Source organism: Prunus mume, linkage group LG5, assembly GCF_029339155.1.
Source record: "Prunus mume cultivar Tortuosa linkage group LG5, ASM2933915v1, whole genome shotgun sequence".
NCBI lineage: Eukaryota > Viridiplantae > Streptophyta > Magnoliopsida > Rosales > Rosaceae > Prunus > Prunus mume.
Genome location: NC_142702.1, coordinates 19,895,676 through 19,915,451, shown reverse-complemented (window position 1 = coordinate 19,915,451; position 19,776 = coordinate 19,895,676). Strand labels below are relative to the sequence as shown.

At 37.0% G+C, this 19,776-nt stretch overlaps 4 protein-coding genes and 2 non-coding genes across 8 annotated transcripts; 2 read left to right on the top strand and 4 right to left on the bottom strand.

The window, feature by feature from the left end:
* Positions 1-489: 489 nt before the first annotated feature.
* Positions 490-5,246, bottom strand: LOC103331955 (zinc transporter). Of its 2 annotated transcripts, XM_008234633.2 has the most exons (11): positions 5,044-5,245; positions 4,016-4,208; positions 3,822-3,907; positions 3,470-3,554; positions 3,000-3,078; positions 2,675-2,805; positions 2,436-2,522; positions 2,142-2,254; positions 1,893-2,023; positions 1,486-1,599; positions 490-954 (listed from the first exon to the last, which is right to left on the bottom strand). In XM_008234633.2, exons 1-10 carry the CDS (start codon positions 5,094-5,096, stop codon positions 1,487-1,489), a joined length of 1,071 nt encoding a protein of 356 aa, XP_008232855.1. In that variant the 5' UTR covers positions 5,097-5,245; the 3' UTR covers positions 490-954; position 1,486. The 2 variants fall into 2 exon arrangements, with proteins under 2 accessions (XP_008232855.1, XP_088909215.1); XM_089053089.1 differs by lacking the exon at positions 3,470-3,554 and having other exon boundaries at positions 3,822-3,917; positions 5,044-5,246.
* Positions 5,247-6,319: 1,073 nt separating this feature from the next.
* SSE1 (shrunken seed protein (SSE1)) lies at positions 6,320-9,505 on the top strand. 2 transcript variants are annotated; one of them, XM_089053096.1, is made up of 7 exons: positions 6,320-6,682; positions 7,086-7,143; positions 7,568-7,784; positions 7,888-8,186; positions 8,265-8,530; positions 8,690-8,757; positions 9,140-9,505. In XM_089053096.1, the coding sequence occupies exons 1-7, from the start codon at positions 6,614-6,616 to the stop codon at positions 9,288-9,290; spliced, it is 1,128 nt and encodes a 375-aa protein (XP_088909222.1). In that variant the 5' UTR covers positions 6,320-6,613; the 3' UTR covers positions 9,291-9,505. The 2 variants fall into 2 exon arrangements, with proteins under 2 accessions (XP_088909222.1, XP_088909223.1); XM_089053097.1 differs by having other exon boundaries at positions 6,392-6,682; positions 7,086-7,159.
* A 787-nt stretch (positions 9,506-10,292) lies between these two features.
* LOC103331952 (RING-box protein 1a-like) lies at positions 10,293-12,674 on the bottom strand. The gene is made up of 6 exons (XM_008234629.2): positions 12,464-12,674; positions 11,876-12,015; positions 11,714-11,764; positions 11,570-11,629; positions 10,741-10,812; positions 10,293-10,611 (listed from the first exon to the last, which is right to left on the bottom strand). The coding sequence occupies exons 2-6, from the start codon at positions 12,006-12,008 to the stop codon at positions 10,574-10,576; spliced, it is 354 nt and encodes a 117-aa protein (XP_008232851.1). The 5' UTR covers positions 12,009-12,015; positions 12,464-12,674; the 3' UTR covers positions 10,293-10,573.
* Positions 12,675-14,262: 1,588 nt separating this feature from the next.
* Positions 14,263-14,334, bottom strand: TRNAM-CAU (transfer RNA methionine (anticodon CAU)). The gene has a single exon. It is a non-coding gene; the product is annotated as a tRNA-Met (tRNA).
* Positions 14,335-14,734: 400 nt separating this feature from the next.
* On the bottom strand, positions 14,735-14,806 carry TRNAM-CAU (transfer RNA methionine (anticodon CAU)). The gene has a single exon. It is a non-coding gene; the product is annotated as a tRNA-Met (tRNA).
* A 3,069-nt stretch (positions 14,807-17,875) lies between these two features.
* Positions 17,876-19,762, top strand: TCP9 (TCP family transcription factor). Its single transcript, XM_008234628.3, has one exon. It carries the CDS (start codon positions 18,084-18,086, stop codon positions 18,972-18,974), a length of 891 nt encoding a protein of 296 aa, XP_008232850.1. The 5' UTR covers positions 17,876-18,083; the 3' UTR covers positions 18,975-19,762.
* Positions 19,763-19,776: the final 14 nt, after the last annotated feature.

Genomic DNA, 19,776 nt, shown 5'->3' with positions numbered 1-19,776 from the left:
GATGATATGGGGTTGAAGAGAGAATGCTGGACTATTTTTTTCTTTTCTTGAAAGGATCTTAGTATGTTGGCGTTGTGTTTAAGAAATGATTCACAATCTTTGGAACTGTAATATCCTCCCTATACGTAGTTTTATGAATGTAAAGGTTCACGTTATGAAACCTGTTGCATGATGGAAACTTTATTGTGCAATCTACCGGGTTCTTACAAATATTTTTTCTTTTGTTAAATACATTTAATTGAATCAATTGGTCATGCTACCAAATACCAATCACAATTTTTTTTTTTTTTGTTGCTAAAAGAAACAATTTCCTTAAACAAACACATCATTTTATATTTGGATGCAGAAACAATCGAACCCATTCACTTTGTGCAAAATTAAAAGAAATGGATTGTGATAGAAACAATAAAGAGTTAGCCTGTGAAAATATGCTGCTGAACTACATCAATTATGGTTAACCAACGGAATGACATAATGAAGCTACTAGAATTCCTCGGAAAATAACTGGGTTTCTGGAGCTATATGATATCATAATTATAGAATATGTTCTAACATGTCTAACCATTTGCCTGAAAAAACAATTGTAAGAGAGAGAATATCACCTTATAAAACCCGTCATTAAAACTCCTCCGAAGTTAGTACAAGTATATTTATTTAGCAGATGGTAAACTATGAACAGTTAGAATTGTATGGCACATTTCCGACTAGTATCATGGATTCAACGGATTCAACGTTGCCTGATCTCCCAATGTGCCAGATCGAGATCGACGGCCAACAAATTTCTCAGGAGTATCCTATCATTTCAACAATCAAGAATTTGCATGGAGTTTTTGCAACGAGTGTTTTTTCCTTCCTGCTGGTTATGGTTTATAACATCGACTAACGAACCAACATCTCTGCAGCAACTTGCTGCCAACGAAATTGCTACTGATGTACATTAACCCACAATTGCAGCTGCACGATGAAGTATAATCAGCAAAGGAAAAGAAAAAAGGCAGAGAGAAAGAGATAGATCAATATGCGCCGTATCTTACACTGGGTGGAAGGGGACTTAATAGGGGAGGGTATTTCCAACCCATTCACCTTGAAACTATCCAGTGAATGCAAAACTACCTGCTACGTCTAAAATACTGGTTTTATAATGAAATACTAATAAGCGAAATTTTTTACTAAAACATTGGGCACCCTGTGTGTATGTTATTGCAATATTAGTTCACCCCGACTGTATGTTCTGGTATTTTGGGGTGGGATGTAGATCTTCGTTATTATTATGTCAACTTCCTTGTTTCCAAACCCTCATACTGATCAGGATTCATAACTCTGATAAAATCTTTAAATTCTCACATAATTGGAACGAACATATTAGATATGCCTATTACTTTCAAGACTACCATCTGCAACAATTTGCTACTGTTATAGCAAATAGACATGACAAATAACTAAGCAAACCATAAATACAAAGATTTAGTCAAAAAGTAAACATACTTCAAGTTGGAAGCGAAGACATCTGAATTTCGTCCCCCAACATCCCATTTGATAGATCTGAAGTTTGAAAAGAATCTTTTCTACCACGTTCCAAAGAAGTTGCCTCATATATCCCTACAAGTGTTATTCAAATTTATACACAAGTTATGCAAAATTAATAATTAAAAATAGAACATAATAAATCATTATTAATAATAATGCAGACGTGCAAAAATTAAATGAATAAATTAACAGATTAATCAATAAATAAATAAATAAATCGCATCCATAAGAAGCAGTAATCTACACATCTTTCATTTTCAGTAAATTTGTACGGAAGACATGATACAATAGTAGAGATGAGTATAACGTTGATCACAATCTCAATCACAACATGACATTGGCAATAATACATACTACACACATACCAAAGCCCAAAATTAAGCAGCAAATTAGGAAGCCTGGAAGAGAAAAGTCCATATTGTACACAATCTCCATGACGATTATGCATCCTCCAGCTACCATTAAATGCCTTGGAGAAGAGAAAACCATGTGTAATCTACAACACATTGAGAGCAATAATGATCAAACTTGAAGTATATGAAATGATCTAAAAACATTAAGCAAAACATTTCCAAGTATTAGACAAAACTGCATAGAAAAGTTGTGATATATACCTCTCTTCCGCGATACTATCAACATAGAATATCAAGATTACTCCAAAAAGAATGGTGCTCAAAAAAGCCCAAGTGGAAAATGGCACCTTATCGCTGGTACTTGAAGGTGATCCCTAAGTGCTCCAAAAAACCAACAGGAAAAATTACAAGTGAAAGAAAAAGTGAGAGGGGGCAAATAAAGAACAAATCAGACATTAAACAAGGCAAGCCCCATAAAATCAAACTAGAGTCACTCCAATAATGTAAATCTAATCAAATTCGGCCTAGGACTGCTTATCATGTCATAAAACTTACTATGATCATGTCCCACATGGCCACGGGAAACAGGAAACATGTTGCAGAAGCAATAGTTATTGCATTAAGTCGCCTTTTAAGTTGATTCTGAAAGCACAGGAAGGGTACAATCAGCAGCAATGATTTTTTAACTGTTTTAATCAATTGAAAAATAAACAGCAATTTATTACTTGGTATGCTTAGAGCAAAAGAATATGAACAAGATAAATGAAGATGGACGAATATCAGCAATTCATCACCTTGAGTGAAACACGCCGCGCAATCACCCTTCTCAGTGCTGATAAGATTCCAGCAAAGATTGGAAGTACCATCTCTTTTATACCCAACAGTTGTTCTGTCTGAACCTCATCATCGAGGCTATCTTTAAATGGTAATTTCAGGTTAAGTCACAATAAAACGCTTAAAAATATTATCAGTGTCCAAAAGAGACACACACAAAATAAAGATGAGGAAAAATGATATGGAAGAATGGGATGAAGGAATAATAATAATAATAATAATAAAACACCAGTAACTAATCCTATACAGTAGTGAAAGAACAACAGTTTCGATAAGAGAGGATATAGAATGGAGAATATGATGCCATGGCCCACCCTTGAGATAAGAAGTAGAAAGATGCCACCATTGCAATAAGCCCACCTACCTGGTAAAAGATGAAGAAACATCCATGTGAGTAACAAGAATTAGTTTTCTCCTATTTTTCCATTAAAATAATTGATATTAAGTCACCAATACTTTAGATCTGATACTTCTATTCCTCGGATAAATCTTTCCTAAAGCTTGAACACAGAAACGTCCATACACGAACCAGCCTAGACAGTGAAGTCCTTCCTAAACTACTATTTTATATAGCTAAATAAAACATTGTGGCATCTTATAATGAAATGAGAAAATGACCTAGGACTTTACTGAAGGCCTTCATTTAAAGAGAAAAATGCTAACATAAAACCTTTGCTTATTTGCTCAGAGATGATGGTAGATAATTGATATGAAGAAAACAGTCTAAGCAAAGGACCAAGCGTCTAACCAACTACCTTTTTCCAAATGTGGCCCTTGCGCCCATACAATACTCCAGACAGTACCCCAAGGACAGCACCAGAATATTCCGCTAATATAGCTCTAACATAATATGTAAAGATGAAAGAAAATCAGTTATAATTAACAAAAGAAATACTATTTGCTCAAATTAGGTTTAATCTGATATTGTCGCCATATGCTTATTGCTACTGGCTGATAGTTTCTAAAATTCAGTAGGAGCATATTGTAGCCAGCATATAATAAGGAGGGTGAGATACGCATTTGTAAGTGCTTAGTAACGAGATTGTTATACAATGGAAACTTATATAAACAGGCAGTTGTAAGTGCTTAGTATTAAGCCAAACCTACCTTAGAGGTCCACATGATTTGAGGCCTTTTCCCCATAAAACAAAATATAAAGCTGTTATGCCACCATTTATTATAGAAGGCACTACCTGAAAACAACTGGAACACTCAAGAAGTATGTAATGGGAATCACATAAATAAAATATGTTGATGCCTTTTTCATGTATTTTCTAATGAAAGAAAAAATATCACGGAACCTGTGTGTTTGAGAGTGGCCTGCCCTTCCAAGGCTTTTGCAAAATTAGAAATAGGATGGATGCTGGGATCAGACACGTGAAGAGGAAAAGTACAACTGAAGCTCCCGTTTCAGATAAGTAGCGATACAGGGAGTAAATTGACCATATTCTTAAGAAATTGCCGATAATATGGATTATTTGCAAGGGTGTGTGCCTACATTGAAGTAAGATCATTGGTATAATTAGTTGCGCTCAAAAAGAACAACGAAGTATAAAACACACGAAATAATCATCTTGCCCAAAAGAAAAAAGAAAAATATTGTGCTTACACGCTGACATATTAGGTACAAAATGATAAAGCTCAGGACTTCATAAATCCTTCTATTATGGGGTTTTTAAAATTTGGGTGGAAGGGGATGAAAAGGAATTTTATTCCACCAACACCCAAACTGAAAACTAGGCCATCCAGCAACTACACGTCTTCCTTCAACATTGAACCTTAGCTCCTGAGGACAGCTTCTGTACTAGACCAGTTATTTTAATGCTCCTTATTAGTTATTACAAAGTGAAAACTTATAACTCCTTAACCTAGACCTAACCACGGAGAGAACCTCCACACAAATGCAATTATCATCACTATTTTCTGATTTAAACATTTTGCCAAACCAAGCAGCTACTTGCCAACCAAAAAAATTCACAACTAGTTCATACTCAACCAACCCAGCTTAACAATTTGACTAAGCTAAATTTAGTTTTCTATCTTATCCTTGTGTATCTATATTTATTCACTTAATCTATTACTCATACTCGTGAACCATTCAGCACCAAGAACACTGAAACCCAAATTTCCTAGCAACCCAAACAAAACGAAAAACATTGCCAGTTTCATGAATTCCATAGCCAGATATTTAACAGCATAAGATTTCAGGCAATTTCCTTCCGTTTGATTTCCACAATGCTTCTAGGGAATCAAACACAGCCCTAGGGTTTTAAAATTCAAATCCTTGAAAATTAAAACAAAAAAATGCAAATGAATGAGATTGGCTTACCTAAAATGAGGAGAAGATCCTCGATCTTCAGGAATTTGCCTCGGAGACATCATTTTCGAAACAAATGCTTAATCGAAAAGTTGATTACAAAATTCAATCACTTGTGCATTTAATCGCTGATAATATGCTCCTCTGCTGCTTCATAAGTAACCCAAGAAGAAAGCAAACCTGGATAACGCTTCTTCTCTACCAAGTTCAATTTCTTTAGTTGTTCAGTCTCTGTAATGATATGGGGTTGTTGGGTCGATGAGCCCATCAACGGAGACATAAGGCTTCCGGGGCCCGTTCTGTAAAAGCTCTTGGTTAGGGTCAATTCATATTGGGCCCTTCCCTGATCTCCATTCTTTTCATGAGAACATTTGCTTGGGAAGAAAAAGTAGGCACTCATTGTCTACTTTTTCAAAAAATAAAAATAAAAATTTCTATTCAAAACACAAAATCAACACCAAAAAATCAGTTAAAGATTATATTTATCCTGATAAGTAGTGCATAAATTGAGTACGAACCCTCCATAAAAAAGTTATCTTGCACTTTTTTTAGAAGAATGATAATCCAAACAATTCTAATGTGTGAAAAAGAGGTTCGAACTCTGGTAAAAGGGGCATGCATATTATCTTGTCCTACTGACCTACCTTGTACTCTTATATAAATTCAATAAATAAGTGAGTCAACTAAATGAGTGCATTATTGACATTTAAAAGCATAAGTGGGAATAACATTATTTTTTAGGGTTTTTAACTGCAATGGTGAACTTCTACCATAATGTTATTTTGATCCTCTTACTCGTTTTTGAGTAATTTTGATTCTTCAAGTCTTGCACGTATTCCAATTTAGTCCTTCTTAAAATTACCAAACAATATTGGTACTTTTGTTTTTTGGTGGGGAATGGGCTTAATATTTTGAGCATCAAAACTACCAAAATTTTCTTAAACTTGTTGGTAATAACACAAAACAAAAACACCTCACCCTGATCGTTTCCGTCTGATTTCCTAGATCCTATGGTCCTGCGCTTACGAATGCATTCATTGGGGTGAGCAAAACCCATCGTCAATTTATTTGATTATCTTGTAACTGAAAAAAACAAAAATTATATATATATATATATATATATTTATCTGCTATAATCTTTATGAGTCCATGGGATATCAGCCATAGAAATGGGAGAGACACCATCAGATTCACACCGTCCAGCTGTCTACTGTATGAAGTATATACACATAATTCGTGTAGGCCAACATTAAACCCTTCAAATTCCATCAGTATCGGAGAAATCTGACCCGATCAACGGTCCAGGTAAAACTACCCATTTTTCAGCATAAACTGAAAATCCACACCTCATTGAGACCTCACTGTGCATTTTGCAACTTGGCAACAGCATTCGGCAGCTGAGAAAGTCCAAATCCAAATTACCTAAAAGGGCTTCTCTCTTGGCATCTTTGGTATTCTGGGTCTTGTCTAAAACGCGCATAGGCTGAGTACGAGGCTTTGTTTAGCGAAGTTTTGGGTTCTACAGTTGGAAAGGTGGAGTTTTTGCATCTGTATCTCGGTTTTCGAGAGAGATTGGAAGGCTATGGAGGCTTATAAGAAATGGGTTAGGGAGAACAAGGACTATGTGCACTCGTTGGAGTCTCTGGCCAATGTGAGCTATCTTAATTTCTATAAATTTCACTACTTTATTTCTTGATGATTATCAATTTATGTGAGTTTATCGGCATATGGTTCGCTTTTTCTTGTTTATTGGTTTGTCTATGCCGTTCGGTTAACTGGGTTTTTTGAGGTGAAATGGTTAACTGGGTTTCCAATGATCTTAGAAGAATCACTCGCAATTATTTTGTACTCCTTTATAGTCTTTTGTATTGTTAATTTTACTGTCTGTCCTTTTTGGTTTTCCTCTTCTTCTTCTTCTTTATATTATCCATGTGTGGGTTTTCTTTATCTGCAATGGTAACTCATAATTGGAGAAAATTCATGGAATGACTGCCCTTCAATTGTCTTATATTTTAAATTTTTGTTATCTTATCTGAATGTTGAAATTTGTACAGGGATTCACATGGCTTCTACCCGAACGGTTTTCTGAGTCAGAGATAGGACCTGAAGCAGGTTTTTTGAAATTTTGGTAACATTTGGCTACTTCTTGTTATAGCTTAGAAATTGGCAGGGATTCTTTCTTTTACATAGTAATTATATGATTTTCTCTTGAGTAATTATACCTTTATAAAAGTAACTTTGGTTGCTAAGAAAATGAATGAAAGTTATCAAAATTTACAACAACAAAAAAAATTGAAATTCACACGTAATGAACAATCTTAGATTCTTAGGAGACTTATGATGAGAGCAGGTCGTTTGCTTTTCTGTTTTCTGAATAATGAACAATCTTGACAGCATATTTAAATTTACTAACAGTTATCTTGTCAATTGAATAACATATAACTAATGTGTCATTCTGATTTGTACTTATCTTGATCATATACATATCAATGCAATGAAGAAATTGGTAATTTTTGGTTTAATATGAATTCTGCAGTAACTGCTCTCTTTGGAGTAATAACTGCTATCAATGAACATATCATCGAAACAGCTCCACCTCCAATGCATGTTGGCTCTGCTGAGCGTTATTCTTTTCCCTATGCATTGTGTATATCTGCACTAAAGGACTTGGAAACGTTGGTTGAAGTTGTGGCTCAACAGTATTTTGGTGATGAGAAAAAATGGAATTTCATTGCTGCTATGGAGGCTATCAAGTAAGGATCATTTGTTACTTAGCATCATCACTCATTATTTCCAAGCATTTATTGTGTGTAGTTTTCTGTTCATTGACTCATTATGGATTTCATTATTTATCAGGGTGCTAGTTAGGTTAGCTTTATTCCGGAACAGTGGATATAAGATGCTTCTGCATGGAGGAGAGACACCAAATGATGAAAAGCATTTGGCTGCATCAACTCCTCAACGTAATGGTTTTACAAAGCCTGGAGGGCAGCTTGGGCTTGGGTACTTAAGAAATAATAATGGACAGGACGCATGGAATTTAGAAGGAAGAGCACTATCTGCACTGAGTAGGTTTGGAGAGAATGCTAGGATGGTTTCAGAACCAGTATGGTTGCGTAGAGTTCAACACCAGCATGCAATTATGGAGCCTCCAAGTAACAATTAATATATAATTTACAGACTGGGTAGCATATGTAATTACAACATTTAATATTGATATTGTTTTCTTACAGCTCCAGTGGTTAAGAGGCCGACTCTTTCCACCATATTGTCCAAAAAGGGTCTTCATGGGGCGTTTTATTTGATTGGGGAAGCGCTATTTATAACAAGACCACTTATCTATGTTTTATTTATTCGAAAATATGGAGTTCGCTCGTGGGTTCCTTGGTTTCTTTCGCTGGCTGTGGACTTCACTGGGATGGGCATTCTTTCACGAATTACTTCGACAAGGGGTGGTACCGAGCAGCAGTTTCATCTTTCTGACTCTGAAAAGAATGAGGTTAGGTTTTTCAAAATTCTTACCTTGTAGACCTTGAGAACCTGGCTTATTTACTTGAGTGTGCTAATCTGTCATCTTTAAAATTAGCCCCTTTGTCAGTATTTAGTCTGTCATCACAGCTGGTTATGAATAGCTCTTTATAATATGGCATGGGTGCAGGTTAAAAGACGAAAGATGTTATGGGCACTTTACCTCATGAGAGATCCATTTTTCAGCAAGTATACCAGGTAATCCTGAATTTCAGAATGTAGTTGTAAATTGCCACCCTTCAAACCACTAACCCAACACACATGTTTTTCCTACCCTCACAATTTTTCTTTTGAAGAAAAAGTATGACTCGGTCTACCTGGGAATCAGGACCATCTTTGTGGGCCATGGGAGCAGTTATGGCAGTATTTGGGAAATTCATTTTTTTCTTAAAGGGTTGTCTTAAGTAATTTTGTAGAAAGACAAAACTTATAAGTAAATATTTTAAAATAGAGGTTTGGTTAAGTAAAGTGTTATGTGACAACAGCACCACTACTCTGAATTAAATTTAGTAATAGGTTGCTAATTTTCTAAGGAAGAATAATTCATGTGTCTGGTTACTTCTGTTGTCAAACATTTCAGGCAAAAACTCGAAAGCACCGAGAAAGTGTTGGAACCTGTTCCTATTGTTGGGTTTCTTACAGGTTGGTTTACTTTTTTTTCTTTTCCCTTTTCATTTTATGTTGCCCTACTGCTTTTTTCAAGCCGAGTTTCTGATGTATTCATGATCTGATCTTTCAAAAACAAAATCTTTGGTCTGTGCAGCAAACTTGTCGAGCTCATTGTAGGAGCTCAGACGAGGTATACTTACATGTCAGGATCATAAGGTGGAGGCTGCAATGAGAGTTATGGTTATTAGAGTTTTCACATTTCTTGTAGGTGAAGCAAGTCCCCCAGCTGTATGATGTGTTTCTTAAAACTGACCAATGTGTCAAATGGCTGTATCAAGTCTCTTACATTCTCAAAAATGAAAAAGGGAAAAGGTTTTATGTTGATTTTAGCGCGTCAAATATTGTGTGGAAAGTGACGACATGTTAGGTGTCACACAAGACAGATTGCTGGTTTCTGAGTCTGTTCAGGTTTCTGGTGCTGGGGCTTTGCCCCCCGGCTTTCATAATTTTTTGTGTGGAAAGTCCGTGTTTAGTTTGATGAAAAGGAGCCGTATGGAAAATATATTTGAGTAGAGGTCTTAAATCAAGATGCGGTTCGCCAGGCTCGATTGAGAGCTTTTGACCAAACTGCTCCTTGTTCACTGTGGAACAAATGCCTTGAACAAATATGTCAAATAGAGCTGCCTTTTTAGTATGGTTCGATGAAGATTAGTTATGCTTTTCTTCACTGTTTAAATTGAAGCCTTCATTTCCATTGCCCCAAAATAAGCCTGCTCCTCGCAGATAGGGAAGGAGCCATCTTACAACAAATAGATGCACTTAGATCTCATTTTCACTATGTATGCGACCAACAGCAAGATCATGCATTTTAATTCTGATTGTAAACAAAGATAAAGAGGTTTTAACATTAAACGACATTTTATTCATGTCATTGAGAACAAGATCATGCATTTTAAGCACGCCGTTCGGCAAAACACACATGTATATCCTTAAGCCAAAAGGTGTGTGTCATTTGTCTGAGTCACCAGACTCGACACAATCAAACATGCGGCAAATGATGCTTGGGGTTAAAAATAAATAAACATCACTAAATCCAAAAGAAAAGCATGCCTGCAAAATAGATATAGTTGAAAATTTATAGTTCATTCTTAATGATAATAACGGGGCAAGGCAATTATAACTTTTAACTGTAGCAAATCCATATCACGCACTTGAGCAGCTGAATGCTAAACAAAAATATACGGGCTCGGTTGATTTAAAGTTGAGAAGAAAAATAAGCACAAAGAAAAGATGATAGACATAAGGGGTTAAGACCCTCCTCGACACCTCCAGCGTAGAAAGTGCACAGAAGATCCAACACTCGACTAAGTGCATAGAAGATCCTACACTCGACGACATGAAGGTTCTAGTGACCGTACTTCTGAAACTCCCACTCGCTGTTATCTGGGTTAACCAGACAAGCACAACAAAAAATTAGGAAATAAGACAATGTCGTGCTATAAAGACAGAAGCAGCAGGGAAAGGAAATATAATATAAGAATGGGAAGGAGATGAGTAAGGCATAAATCTTACCCAACGGACACACTTGGCGGGTTTTCAGCCATCGGCTTATGCAATGGAAGTGGAATGCATGGTTACAGACCCCTACAGAGATTCAGACAAAGAAACACCAGATGCTTAATGAAGATGTAGTAAATTTTGACTGACTAATTTTAGAATAAGCAATGACAACCAAGGTGCCCACACACAGAAGAAGACTATCATTACCAACATCTGTTTCAAGCATTAACCCAGATAGATCAAATATGATATAAGCAATCAATTTCAAGCAACGATATAGGGTGAATGAGTGCTAAGACTACAAAATACAGCTTTGAGGACACATAGAATGCAAAAAGAGGAATTCAAGCAAGCTGATATGCCAGAGAAAATATAATGAACAGTTCTGCAATACGACTTCAAGAATCTCCTTTTTTCTTTCTATGAAAAAATCTCCCTTTCAATGAAGTTTTCCGTTCTTTTTCTTTATATTTAAGCACCTAACAGAGATACTAACCACACTAAGAAAAAGTCTTAACCACCATCTTTGCACGGTCTAAGATACATAATTCTTTCCCTTCCCTCTATTACACTTCAAAGATACAGAATTACAAAGAACGGCCTTGCCAATTATGTAGAATGTATGGGGGTAGAAAACATGAGAAATAAAAAACAAGGCAGGTATCCAAAAAATTTATTAAAATATTAAATACTAGTGAACTTTTAAGCTACCTATGAGCCAGATAAATGGTGAAATATCATAAATGTGATTAGCTACCAAGGGCATATCAACTATAGTAGTCTTAAATGATTAGCATATGCATAAACTTGAGGAAAGTAGGGTTTGAAAGCTGAAGCATACCCCAAGCAACCGTACACTCCTCACTTGTGGCACTTGCCTGGTTCGCTTGGCACTCGATGCCTACTCACCACCAAACAAAAAATCAATAACTAAATAAAAAAATCAAGAAAAATCAAACTATAAAATTATACGAAAAACACTCACAGAGATCCATGATATGGTTCCTGCAAATGGCACAGTTATCAACCACAATATCTGCATATAACAAAGCAAAACAACATCAGTACCCGACTTAAACACCAAGTTAGTTAAAATTCTAAACCATGAGGAAATCAGATAAATTAGGGTTAGGGTTAGAGTGGTTACCCCACGCCCAGAGAGCTACAGCATTCCACTTCTTGATCTCGAACCGCTTGGGCCTCTTGGTCGAAGAAGGACCAGCGCTGCTCGAAGCCTCGCCTACCGGTACCATCGGCACATCAGAGTCCAATGTGGCCATGACTTAGCTTCATAATTAGCAAAACAAAAAACTCAAAATTCATCGTATCACACCAAATATCTACATATATGGGCAGCAAGCACACCAAAATAAGGGGCTTTAACTAACAACATAATTTCAATAATTCAGTAATATTTCGATGCGTAGCCCCAAAATTTCAACAATCACAGAAGTGGAATTCATGAAAGCTCAGTTGCAGATCGGCAGCAAGAAATTATAACAAAACTATAACCCAAGGTTTCTGGAATCTCATATCATGTTTTAAAGTTGAACAAAAACTATACAGAAAGATGTACAAAAATCACAAGAAACTATAAATGATCCATTGAAAACAATACGAAAATCTTTCTAAACCCAAAAAGAAATTCCAAAACTGGGTAAAACCTTCGACTGAATAAGCATCCCAAACAACAAAATTGAAGAAAGATTGAAAGAAACCTGAAAATTTGACGTACCGAATGGTGTAATTGCTAGCGGCAACGAAGCTTTGTTCTCGCTCTATGAGGAGAATCAGAGTTAGACGAGGGAGAGAGCGAGAGAGAGAAACACTAACTGAGTTTGCTGGGTTATTATAATTGGGTCGGGTTTTCTTCTTTGTGGGTATGAGAATTTCTTCTTTCTTTTTTTTTTGTTTTTCAATGAGAATACTATGTTGACATCCCTTCCGTGACAACACTATGATGCCATTTTGAGAAGATAAGCTTTTATCATAAAAGTTATTAAACAATATAATTTCTAGGCGCTTATATTCCGATAAGAATTTCTAGTGCTTTTGTGACCAAAATTATAATCTCTTTAATATCACAAAACATTCTTAAAGTTTACGAAATTATCATATTGCATTCTTAATGTTTTTGTGTCATTCGTTCCTCAAAATTAGTATGTGTCTTCACAAATAATCTATGTTCATCAAAAACTCATTAGATTCTTGACGTATATATATATATATATATATATCACAAAACATCCCTAAGGTTCACACACTTATCAAAAATGGTCCCGCGAAATTTTTTTATTTTTTCATTTAAAATTCATAAAATTTTGGTTTTCTTTTTTACTTTATGAATTTTAACTTATTTAAAAATATATATTGTATTTTAAATACATGTGACACTATATTATTGGAGATGCGGGCTCCACATATATGCCACATCAACAAACTAATGAGAGTTTTTAAAAAAACAATTTAAAATTCATAAATTTTAAAAATGAAAAAAAACCAAGGGTTTAGGGTTCATTAATGGTCCTCAAGGTTAAAATCCTTCTATAAATGGTTTTTTCATTTTTAAATTTTATGAATTTTAAATTATTTCAAAAAAAAACTCCACTAATTTGTTAATGTGGCATATATGTGGAGTCCACATCTCCAATAATATAGTGTAACGTGTATTTGAAATACAATATTTATTTTTAAATAATTTTCTTTAAAAAAACCAAAGTTTTACGAATTTTAAATGAAAAAATAATTTAAAAAATGCAGTGACCATTTGTGATAAGTGCGTGAACCTCAGGGATGTTTTGTAAAATATATATGCCACGTCAGACAAACTAACTGAGTTTTTATGGAACCTAACGGCAGATATCATTTGTGAGCACACGTACCAACCTTAAGAATCACAAATGACACATAAAAACAATAAGGATGCAATCTGATAGTTTCATAAACCTTAAGCTTTTTAAAAAAAATACAAATTTCTAGAGTTTTATAAGTATACAGGAGGAGGAGGGGAGTGAACATTTTATATTTTAGGAGGGTACAAAACGTAAAACATAAAGCTTAACCATATACATTATGTTCACTTATAGTGTAAATTATTAACTCCAAGAGTACTAGATTGAAATTTATAGAGGTCTTTTTGTTTTAACAGCCTAACAAATAAGCTTGGGTTGCTATAAAGAAAAAACAGATAGAGTTGCCCCTGTGTATGAGTTCGAGAACCAAGCCCCAAGAGTGTTTTGAAAGGTTCGTGGAGCCTTAGAAAACACATTGGATCCCTTTCACCAATGAATCAAACGGTTGTGACGGATTAGCAATATGGCTTGACTTGAGAAGCTTGTGGCATGGAAGTTAAGTCTTCATCATGTGGTATAGAAATGTGGTAAAAATGTGTAGCATTACTTTTTTGGGCCTCAACAAAATTAGTGGTTTTTCTTTCAAAAATATTGTACGATTTTGACAAGTATTGATTAAGGTTAGAGGGCAATAGGGCTTAAGTATAATAGTGAAAAAAATTAATTAGAAGCCACTCTATTTTATCAGAGCCAGGTTTCGATCCTGGGACCTGTGGGTTATGGGCCCACCACGCTTCCGCTGCGCCACTCTGATTTATTAATATATTTATTATTGTAATTCCATTTATATCTACAAATTCATTAAAAACACATGTCAAGATACCATTTGTTCATCTCATACATGTTAATCACTTGGAGATTGAATTGAAAGTAAAAAGTCTAAAAAAACAAAAACAAAAATTGGAAGCCACTCTTTTTTATCAGAGCCAGGTTTCGATTCTGGGACCTGTGGGTTATGGGCCCACCACGCTTCCGTTGCGCCACTCTGATTTATTAATATATTTATTATTGTAATTCCATTTATATCTAAAAATTCATTAAAAACACGTGTCGAGATACCATTTGTTCATCTCATACATGTTAATCACTTGGAGATTGAATTGAAAGTAAAAAGTCTAAAAAAACAAAAACAAAAATTGGAAGCCACTCTTTTTTATCAGAGCCAGGTTTCGATCCTGGGACCTGTGGGTTATGGGCCCACCACGCTTCCGCTGCGCCACTCTGATTTATTAATACATGTCTTACTGTAATTCCATTTATATCTAAAAATTCATTAAAGCCACGTGTCGAGATACCATTTGTTCATGTTTCTTTTGGCAAGGCTGTAAATGGGGTCCACATATAGCATAAAAAGGAAAGGAAAAACAAATGGGGCCCCCAAAAGGAGGGGTCCCCATCTAGAAAGTAAACAGGGACCAGTTTTGAGCCAGTGGGTCTCTCTCTGTCTCAGCCATACCCCATTGTGGCCTACGCAAGCTGTGAGGCCCATCACTAATATTAGTGTAGAAACGGTGGGTCCCATCCCAGACCGAACCCCAGCGAGCGGCAACTCGCTGGTCCTCGTCTTAAGTGCGTGTGCAGTAGGCCCACTTTATAAGAAAACTTTTAGGCCAATGAGGTAAGGTACACCATGGGTGGTCGGATCCAACGGTTGGATTGACAAATTGGTTGGACCCCACCAGTTTAGAAGATGTGCCTACCCATTTCACAGTAATTGTGTGGTTGACAAAAATAAAATTGTGATAGTGAATCCCATCAGAGAATTTTTTATTTATTTTTAAAAGAACATTTTAATCTATTTCATGCGTCTTAATTTGTTAACTGTTTTGGGGACTACCATGCTTTTCCTCTCATCTTCCTCTCTTTTTCCTTTCCTCTCCACCTCATCCCATTCCCATCCTCTTTGCTTCCCCCTTGGCATCGTCTCCTTATCTGTTTCATTGACTAGTTTATGGAGTAAATCTATAATAGATCTATCCTTTTGCAGTGTATTTGCTCTTTTTATGGAAGAGGAAAGTCGATTGGTGCAAATTTGTTATATTTTCTTGTTGTCTGATAATGGATTGGTTTTGTGACAACGTAACACTCACAAAGACTCACACATTAATAATAAATTAACGTTTTTATCAAAGCACTATTGGAAGAGGTGTTGAACCCATGACCTTAGGTGCATAAATAAATACTCTCTACTTGAACTACAAATCCTTACCATGATAAATCAACGTTAAATTAGGAAATATAAACTAAAATTGTCAACAATATAAAACACAAGGATGAAATTGATTAAATTCAAAACATAGAACGAAAATAAAAGTTTGGAGCAAAATACAAGGACAAAAATGATATTGAATCCTTGTCGAATTGGTAGGTCTCTTCAAAGCACCAGCACAACAAAGGTGTTTGGTCCACACACCTAGGAATGACCTTGTAGCACATTAATGGGCCATTTGAAATTGGTAACCCCATTAATAAACGCCATTTTCACAAGTACTAGTACTACTAGTTTTCAACTCTCTTTACGTTGCCATTAGTTGTTGTTACCTTACTTCTAGTATGTGGCTATTGGACAACGGGGGAGGATTAATATATGTAACTAACTAGTCAGAAAATAGGCCTAAACTTCTTCGCAAGTACAATTCGCCTAATCCAAGCATACGAAATGAAAGTGATTGGAATATATGGTCCAAAAAAGATATCAAAATGCACTGTATATTTTGATATTGAAGCACAATTTTAACGCGACATGTTGGAAGGTTGGGGTAAGTTAGAGCAGCTACAATCTTGCTCCCTATTCTTTAGTTAAAATTTAGCTAAAAATACACAAAAGTTATTTTAAGAGTTCTTTATAAAATTTGAACTCTAATCATATTCCATAGTTTAGGGAGTCATAAATACTATAGTTGTTTTTTAATTCATTATGATTGGTCCATCTCTATGCAAAATAATATGAAAAACTAGTTAGCATTAATTAAAAGTTTAAACTATTCATAAAATAAAGCAGCATTAAATTATAGAGAACTACTAGGAGTTGTTTCTCTCTCAGATTCTGAGCTCCTATCTCTCTATTTTAAGAGGTGGATAGGCATCATGGTTGGAATTGTATTTTTCCAATTCTTCCCTAAAATTTGTTTAAAGAGGTGATTTAGGGAGCCAATTATAGATGCTTTTAGTTAATTCCGTATTTGAGTGATTGGGAAATTGAGTACATGAGTAATTGTCCTCAACTACTTAAGAACTATAAATCTATTACGACAATGCTTACCTTTTTGATTCATGTTTAGTTGCTCATATTCTCTGATGTAAGTGTAACTCCATTTTGATATTGTGAACTCCATTTTAAGGGGCACCATAAAATAACTTGCTTGTGTTCTGTATTTTTACCGAGTATCAGCTCGCACAGTCTTTCTATTTTGTATTTATTTGTTTTGTATGTCCAAAATAAGGACAATGACATTCCCTCTGTAATAAGGAAAAATTAGGGTTGTCTCACTTGTGGATGAATGTGTTTTTTTATACATGAAATGAAGATAGAGTTGGGTCCATGCAGTATGAGCTATGGCCCTTCCGGATACAACTTATTGGCAATGTGGAACTGTGAAATGATAAAGAAAGTTTGCTCATTCATCTCAGGGCATATTCCTTTTCAATGCTTGACTTGGTCCCTCCTTTTTATATTCCTTTTCATTCGTTTTATTCATTGATTAGAGAGGCAGATGATATCATGCTAGATGAAAGATATGACGAAGAAATTTGACTACAATACGAGTAATTATAGTTCCGTATACGAGCACGACCACATGACATTACTTGTCTATGCATATTTAGAAATGAAAAATATCGGCCATACGATCAACCTATATTATAACATGTCGTTATATTCCATACAATACAACAAGAAAGAATTAAGAATTAAATCTCATAAGCCCAATTTTCCTCAAAATGACAGAAAAGAAGAGAAAAGAATATCGTAAGCATAAACACTCACAAAATCACAACGTATAGCATACCGTGTGCGTAAACAAAAATAAATCAAAACAGCTAAAACGATTTTATAGTGCATTTCTCATTGGACCCATCACCACCTTTGACTCAACTGAACAGATAAACCCAATTACAATGGGCCCCGCCATGTGTCATCACCTGTGGGTCTAACTTGATATGTGATGGGCAGCGAACCGTAGATTTCTTCCATTGTTTCCTCCTAATAATAACCGTAAAAAATTTAATAATCAAATTACACTCCCCATCCCTCCTCCCATGATATTGATTTGTATATAAATTACAGAGAATATCCTCCTCAACGTGTTGTTTAAGCGCATAGAGAAAACGCTTCATTTTCAAGCTTTCCCTCCAGTCTCTGCGCTCCACTTGAACTCTGCAGCTATTTTTTTTTTGTCCGCAGCGAAATTTTCGTTTTTTTCTTTCGAATTTCGAATTTCTTGTGTGATTCTATCTGGGTTTTGCTCCTTCTCAATTGGGTCTTCGTTGATTTTCGGCTTCAACATGACCATGACTGAGAAACGAGAACTTGAACGAGACCAAGCCACAACGTCCGTCGATCTCAGAATCAACGGCGGAGAAGAATCCGACTCAGAAGAGCCCGCCGGCCCATCCCAAGCTCTCATGCTCGCGCCCAAGGACGAGCGGGACGTAGCTATGCCTGTGGCGGTGCACGCGCCGAAGAGAGCGTCGACGAAGGACCGGCACACGAAAGTGGAGGGACGGGGCCGGAGGATCCGAATGCCCGCCACGTGCGCGGCTCGGATCTTCCAGCTGACCCGGGAGCTAGGGCACAAGTCCGACGGCGAGACCATCCGGTGGCTCTTGGAGCACGCCGAGCCGGCCATCATCGCCGCCACCGGCACCGGAACCGTGCCTGCGATCGCGATGTCCGTGAATGGGGCGCTCAAAATCCCCACGTCCGCTCCGGACCCGAGACCCGGCGAGGACCCGCCCGACAAGAAAAAGCGCAAGCGGAACTCAAACAGCGAGTACGTGGACTTGAACGACGGCGTTTCGGCCTCGGCGGGTTTAGCCCCTTTAACAACGGAACGACATCACCAACAGCCACCGACAGCAGCGGTGCAAGCGGTGGTACCTCAAGGCGTGCTCCCCATGTGGGCCATACCGTCAAACGGCGTCGTTCCCGGAGCTTTCTTCATGGTCCCTTCCGCTTCGACCCAGCCTCACATATTTACATTTCCAACCACCGTTGCCGCCGCTCCGTTTATCAACATTTCGGCCCGACCCATATCCTCTTTCGTGGGGCCCAGTTCGGCTTCTGCAACGACCCATATGGCCGCTTCCACTGCCCCTCAGACGCTCAGAGACTTCTCTTTGGAAATTTACGACAAGAAGGAGCTTCAATTCATGTCTGGCTCTTCAAACCATTGACAAGCCCAAAACCCAGAAAAACCCAGAAAGCGTTTTTTCTGGGATTTCAGATTTTGGCGGCGAAATCTTGACGGTTTTTGTACGGCTATCTGCTTAGCTTCGTCTTCCTCAGCGTTGGGTTTTGAGTTTTTTTTTGTTTTGTTTTTGGACAGGGAAAGGGGAAGCACGTGGTCACGTGAGGGAGGGGTTTAAGGCGATGCACGTGCGAAGTGGGGTTGGATTAGGCGGAGGTGGGGACCACACGGGTGATGGTGGGGTAGAGTGGGTTTTAGGGTTTGTTCTGTGCACCGTGTGGGTCGCGGGGTGGTGGGTAAGACTTGTGAGAGCTATATTTTAATATAAAACGCGGGGCCCACGTCATCTCACTGTCCATGTGATGGTGGGAGCGGGGCCCAAGAGTGTGGGGGCCCTCCAGCTGGACCGTTCAAAAGCACCATTACCAAGGCGGCCTTCGCGTGTGGTGGTCCCCATCGAGGTTGGATGGGTCCGGTGGAAATGCCGACAGGTGTCGGCTTCGTAGGTGCTCTTTGTTGTGGGGCACCTTCCATCTCTATCAGAAGAATTGTGGGGCCCGTTTAGTGTTTACCCTTTTCTTTCTTTTTTCCTTTTTCAATTTTTTTGTTTTTGTTTTGGGGGTTGTGGGGGTGCAGAAAATGGAAATGTGACGGTGTGAGGATGAAGATGGGCGCATTAGATGCAACCCCAACTTGGTATTTTCCTTCACCAAGAGAATTGTAAATTTACTCTTTAGACCTAATTTTTAACTTCCCCTATCTTTATATATTTCATATATTATAGCTTT

What these genes read in the sequence shown, in the direction of transcription:
- LOC103331955 (XM_008234633.2), bottom strand. Translation starts at nt 5,096, where the DNA reads ATGATGTCTCCGAGGCAAATTCCTGAAGATCGAGGATCTTCTCCTCAT. An exon ending in GGATCTTCTCCTCATTTTAG is followed by an intron (nt 4,209 to 5,043) that starts GTAAGCCAATCT and finishes ACTTCAATGTAG; the next exon opens with GCACACACCCTTGCAAATAA. An exon ending in CGCGGCGTGTTTCACTCAAG is followed by an intron (nt 2,523 to 2,674) that starts GTGATGAATTGC and finishes CTGTGCTTTCAG; the next exon opens with AATCAACTTAAAAGGCGACT.
- SSE1 (XM_089053096.1), top strand. Translation starts at nt 6,614, where the DNA reads ATGGAGGCTTATAAGAAATGGGTTAGGGAGAACAAGGACTATGTGCAC. An exon ending in TGCAATTATGGAGCCTCCAA is followed by an intron (nt 8,187 to 8,264) that starts GTAACAATTAAT and finishes GTTTTCTTACAG; the next exon opens with CTCCAGTGGTTAAGAGGCCG. An exon ending in TTTTTCAGCAAGTATACCAG is followed by an intron (nt 8,758 to 9,139) that starts GTAATCCTGAAT and finishes CAAACATTTCAG; the next exon opens with GCAAAAACTCGAAAGCACCG.
- LOC103331952 (XM_008234629.2), bottom strand. Translation starts at nt 12,008, where the DNA reads ATGGCCACATTGGACTCTGATGTGCCGATGGTACCGGTAGGCGAGGCT. An exon ending in TGTAGCTCTCTGGGCGTGGG is followed by an intron (nt 11,765 to 11,875) that starts GTAACCACTCTA and finishes TGTTATATGCAG; the next exon opens with ATATTGTGGTTGATAACTGT. An exon ending in CCGCCAAGTGTGTCCGTTGG is followed by an intron (nt 10,612 to 10,740) that starts GTAAGATTTATG and finishes TGGTTAACCCAG; the next exon opens with ATAACAGCGAGTGGGAGTTT.
- TCP9 (XM_008234628.3), top strand. Translation starts at nt 18,084, where the DNA reads ATGACCATGACTGAGAAACGAGAACTTGAACGAGACCAAGCCACAACG.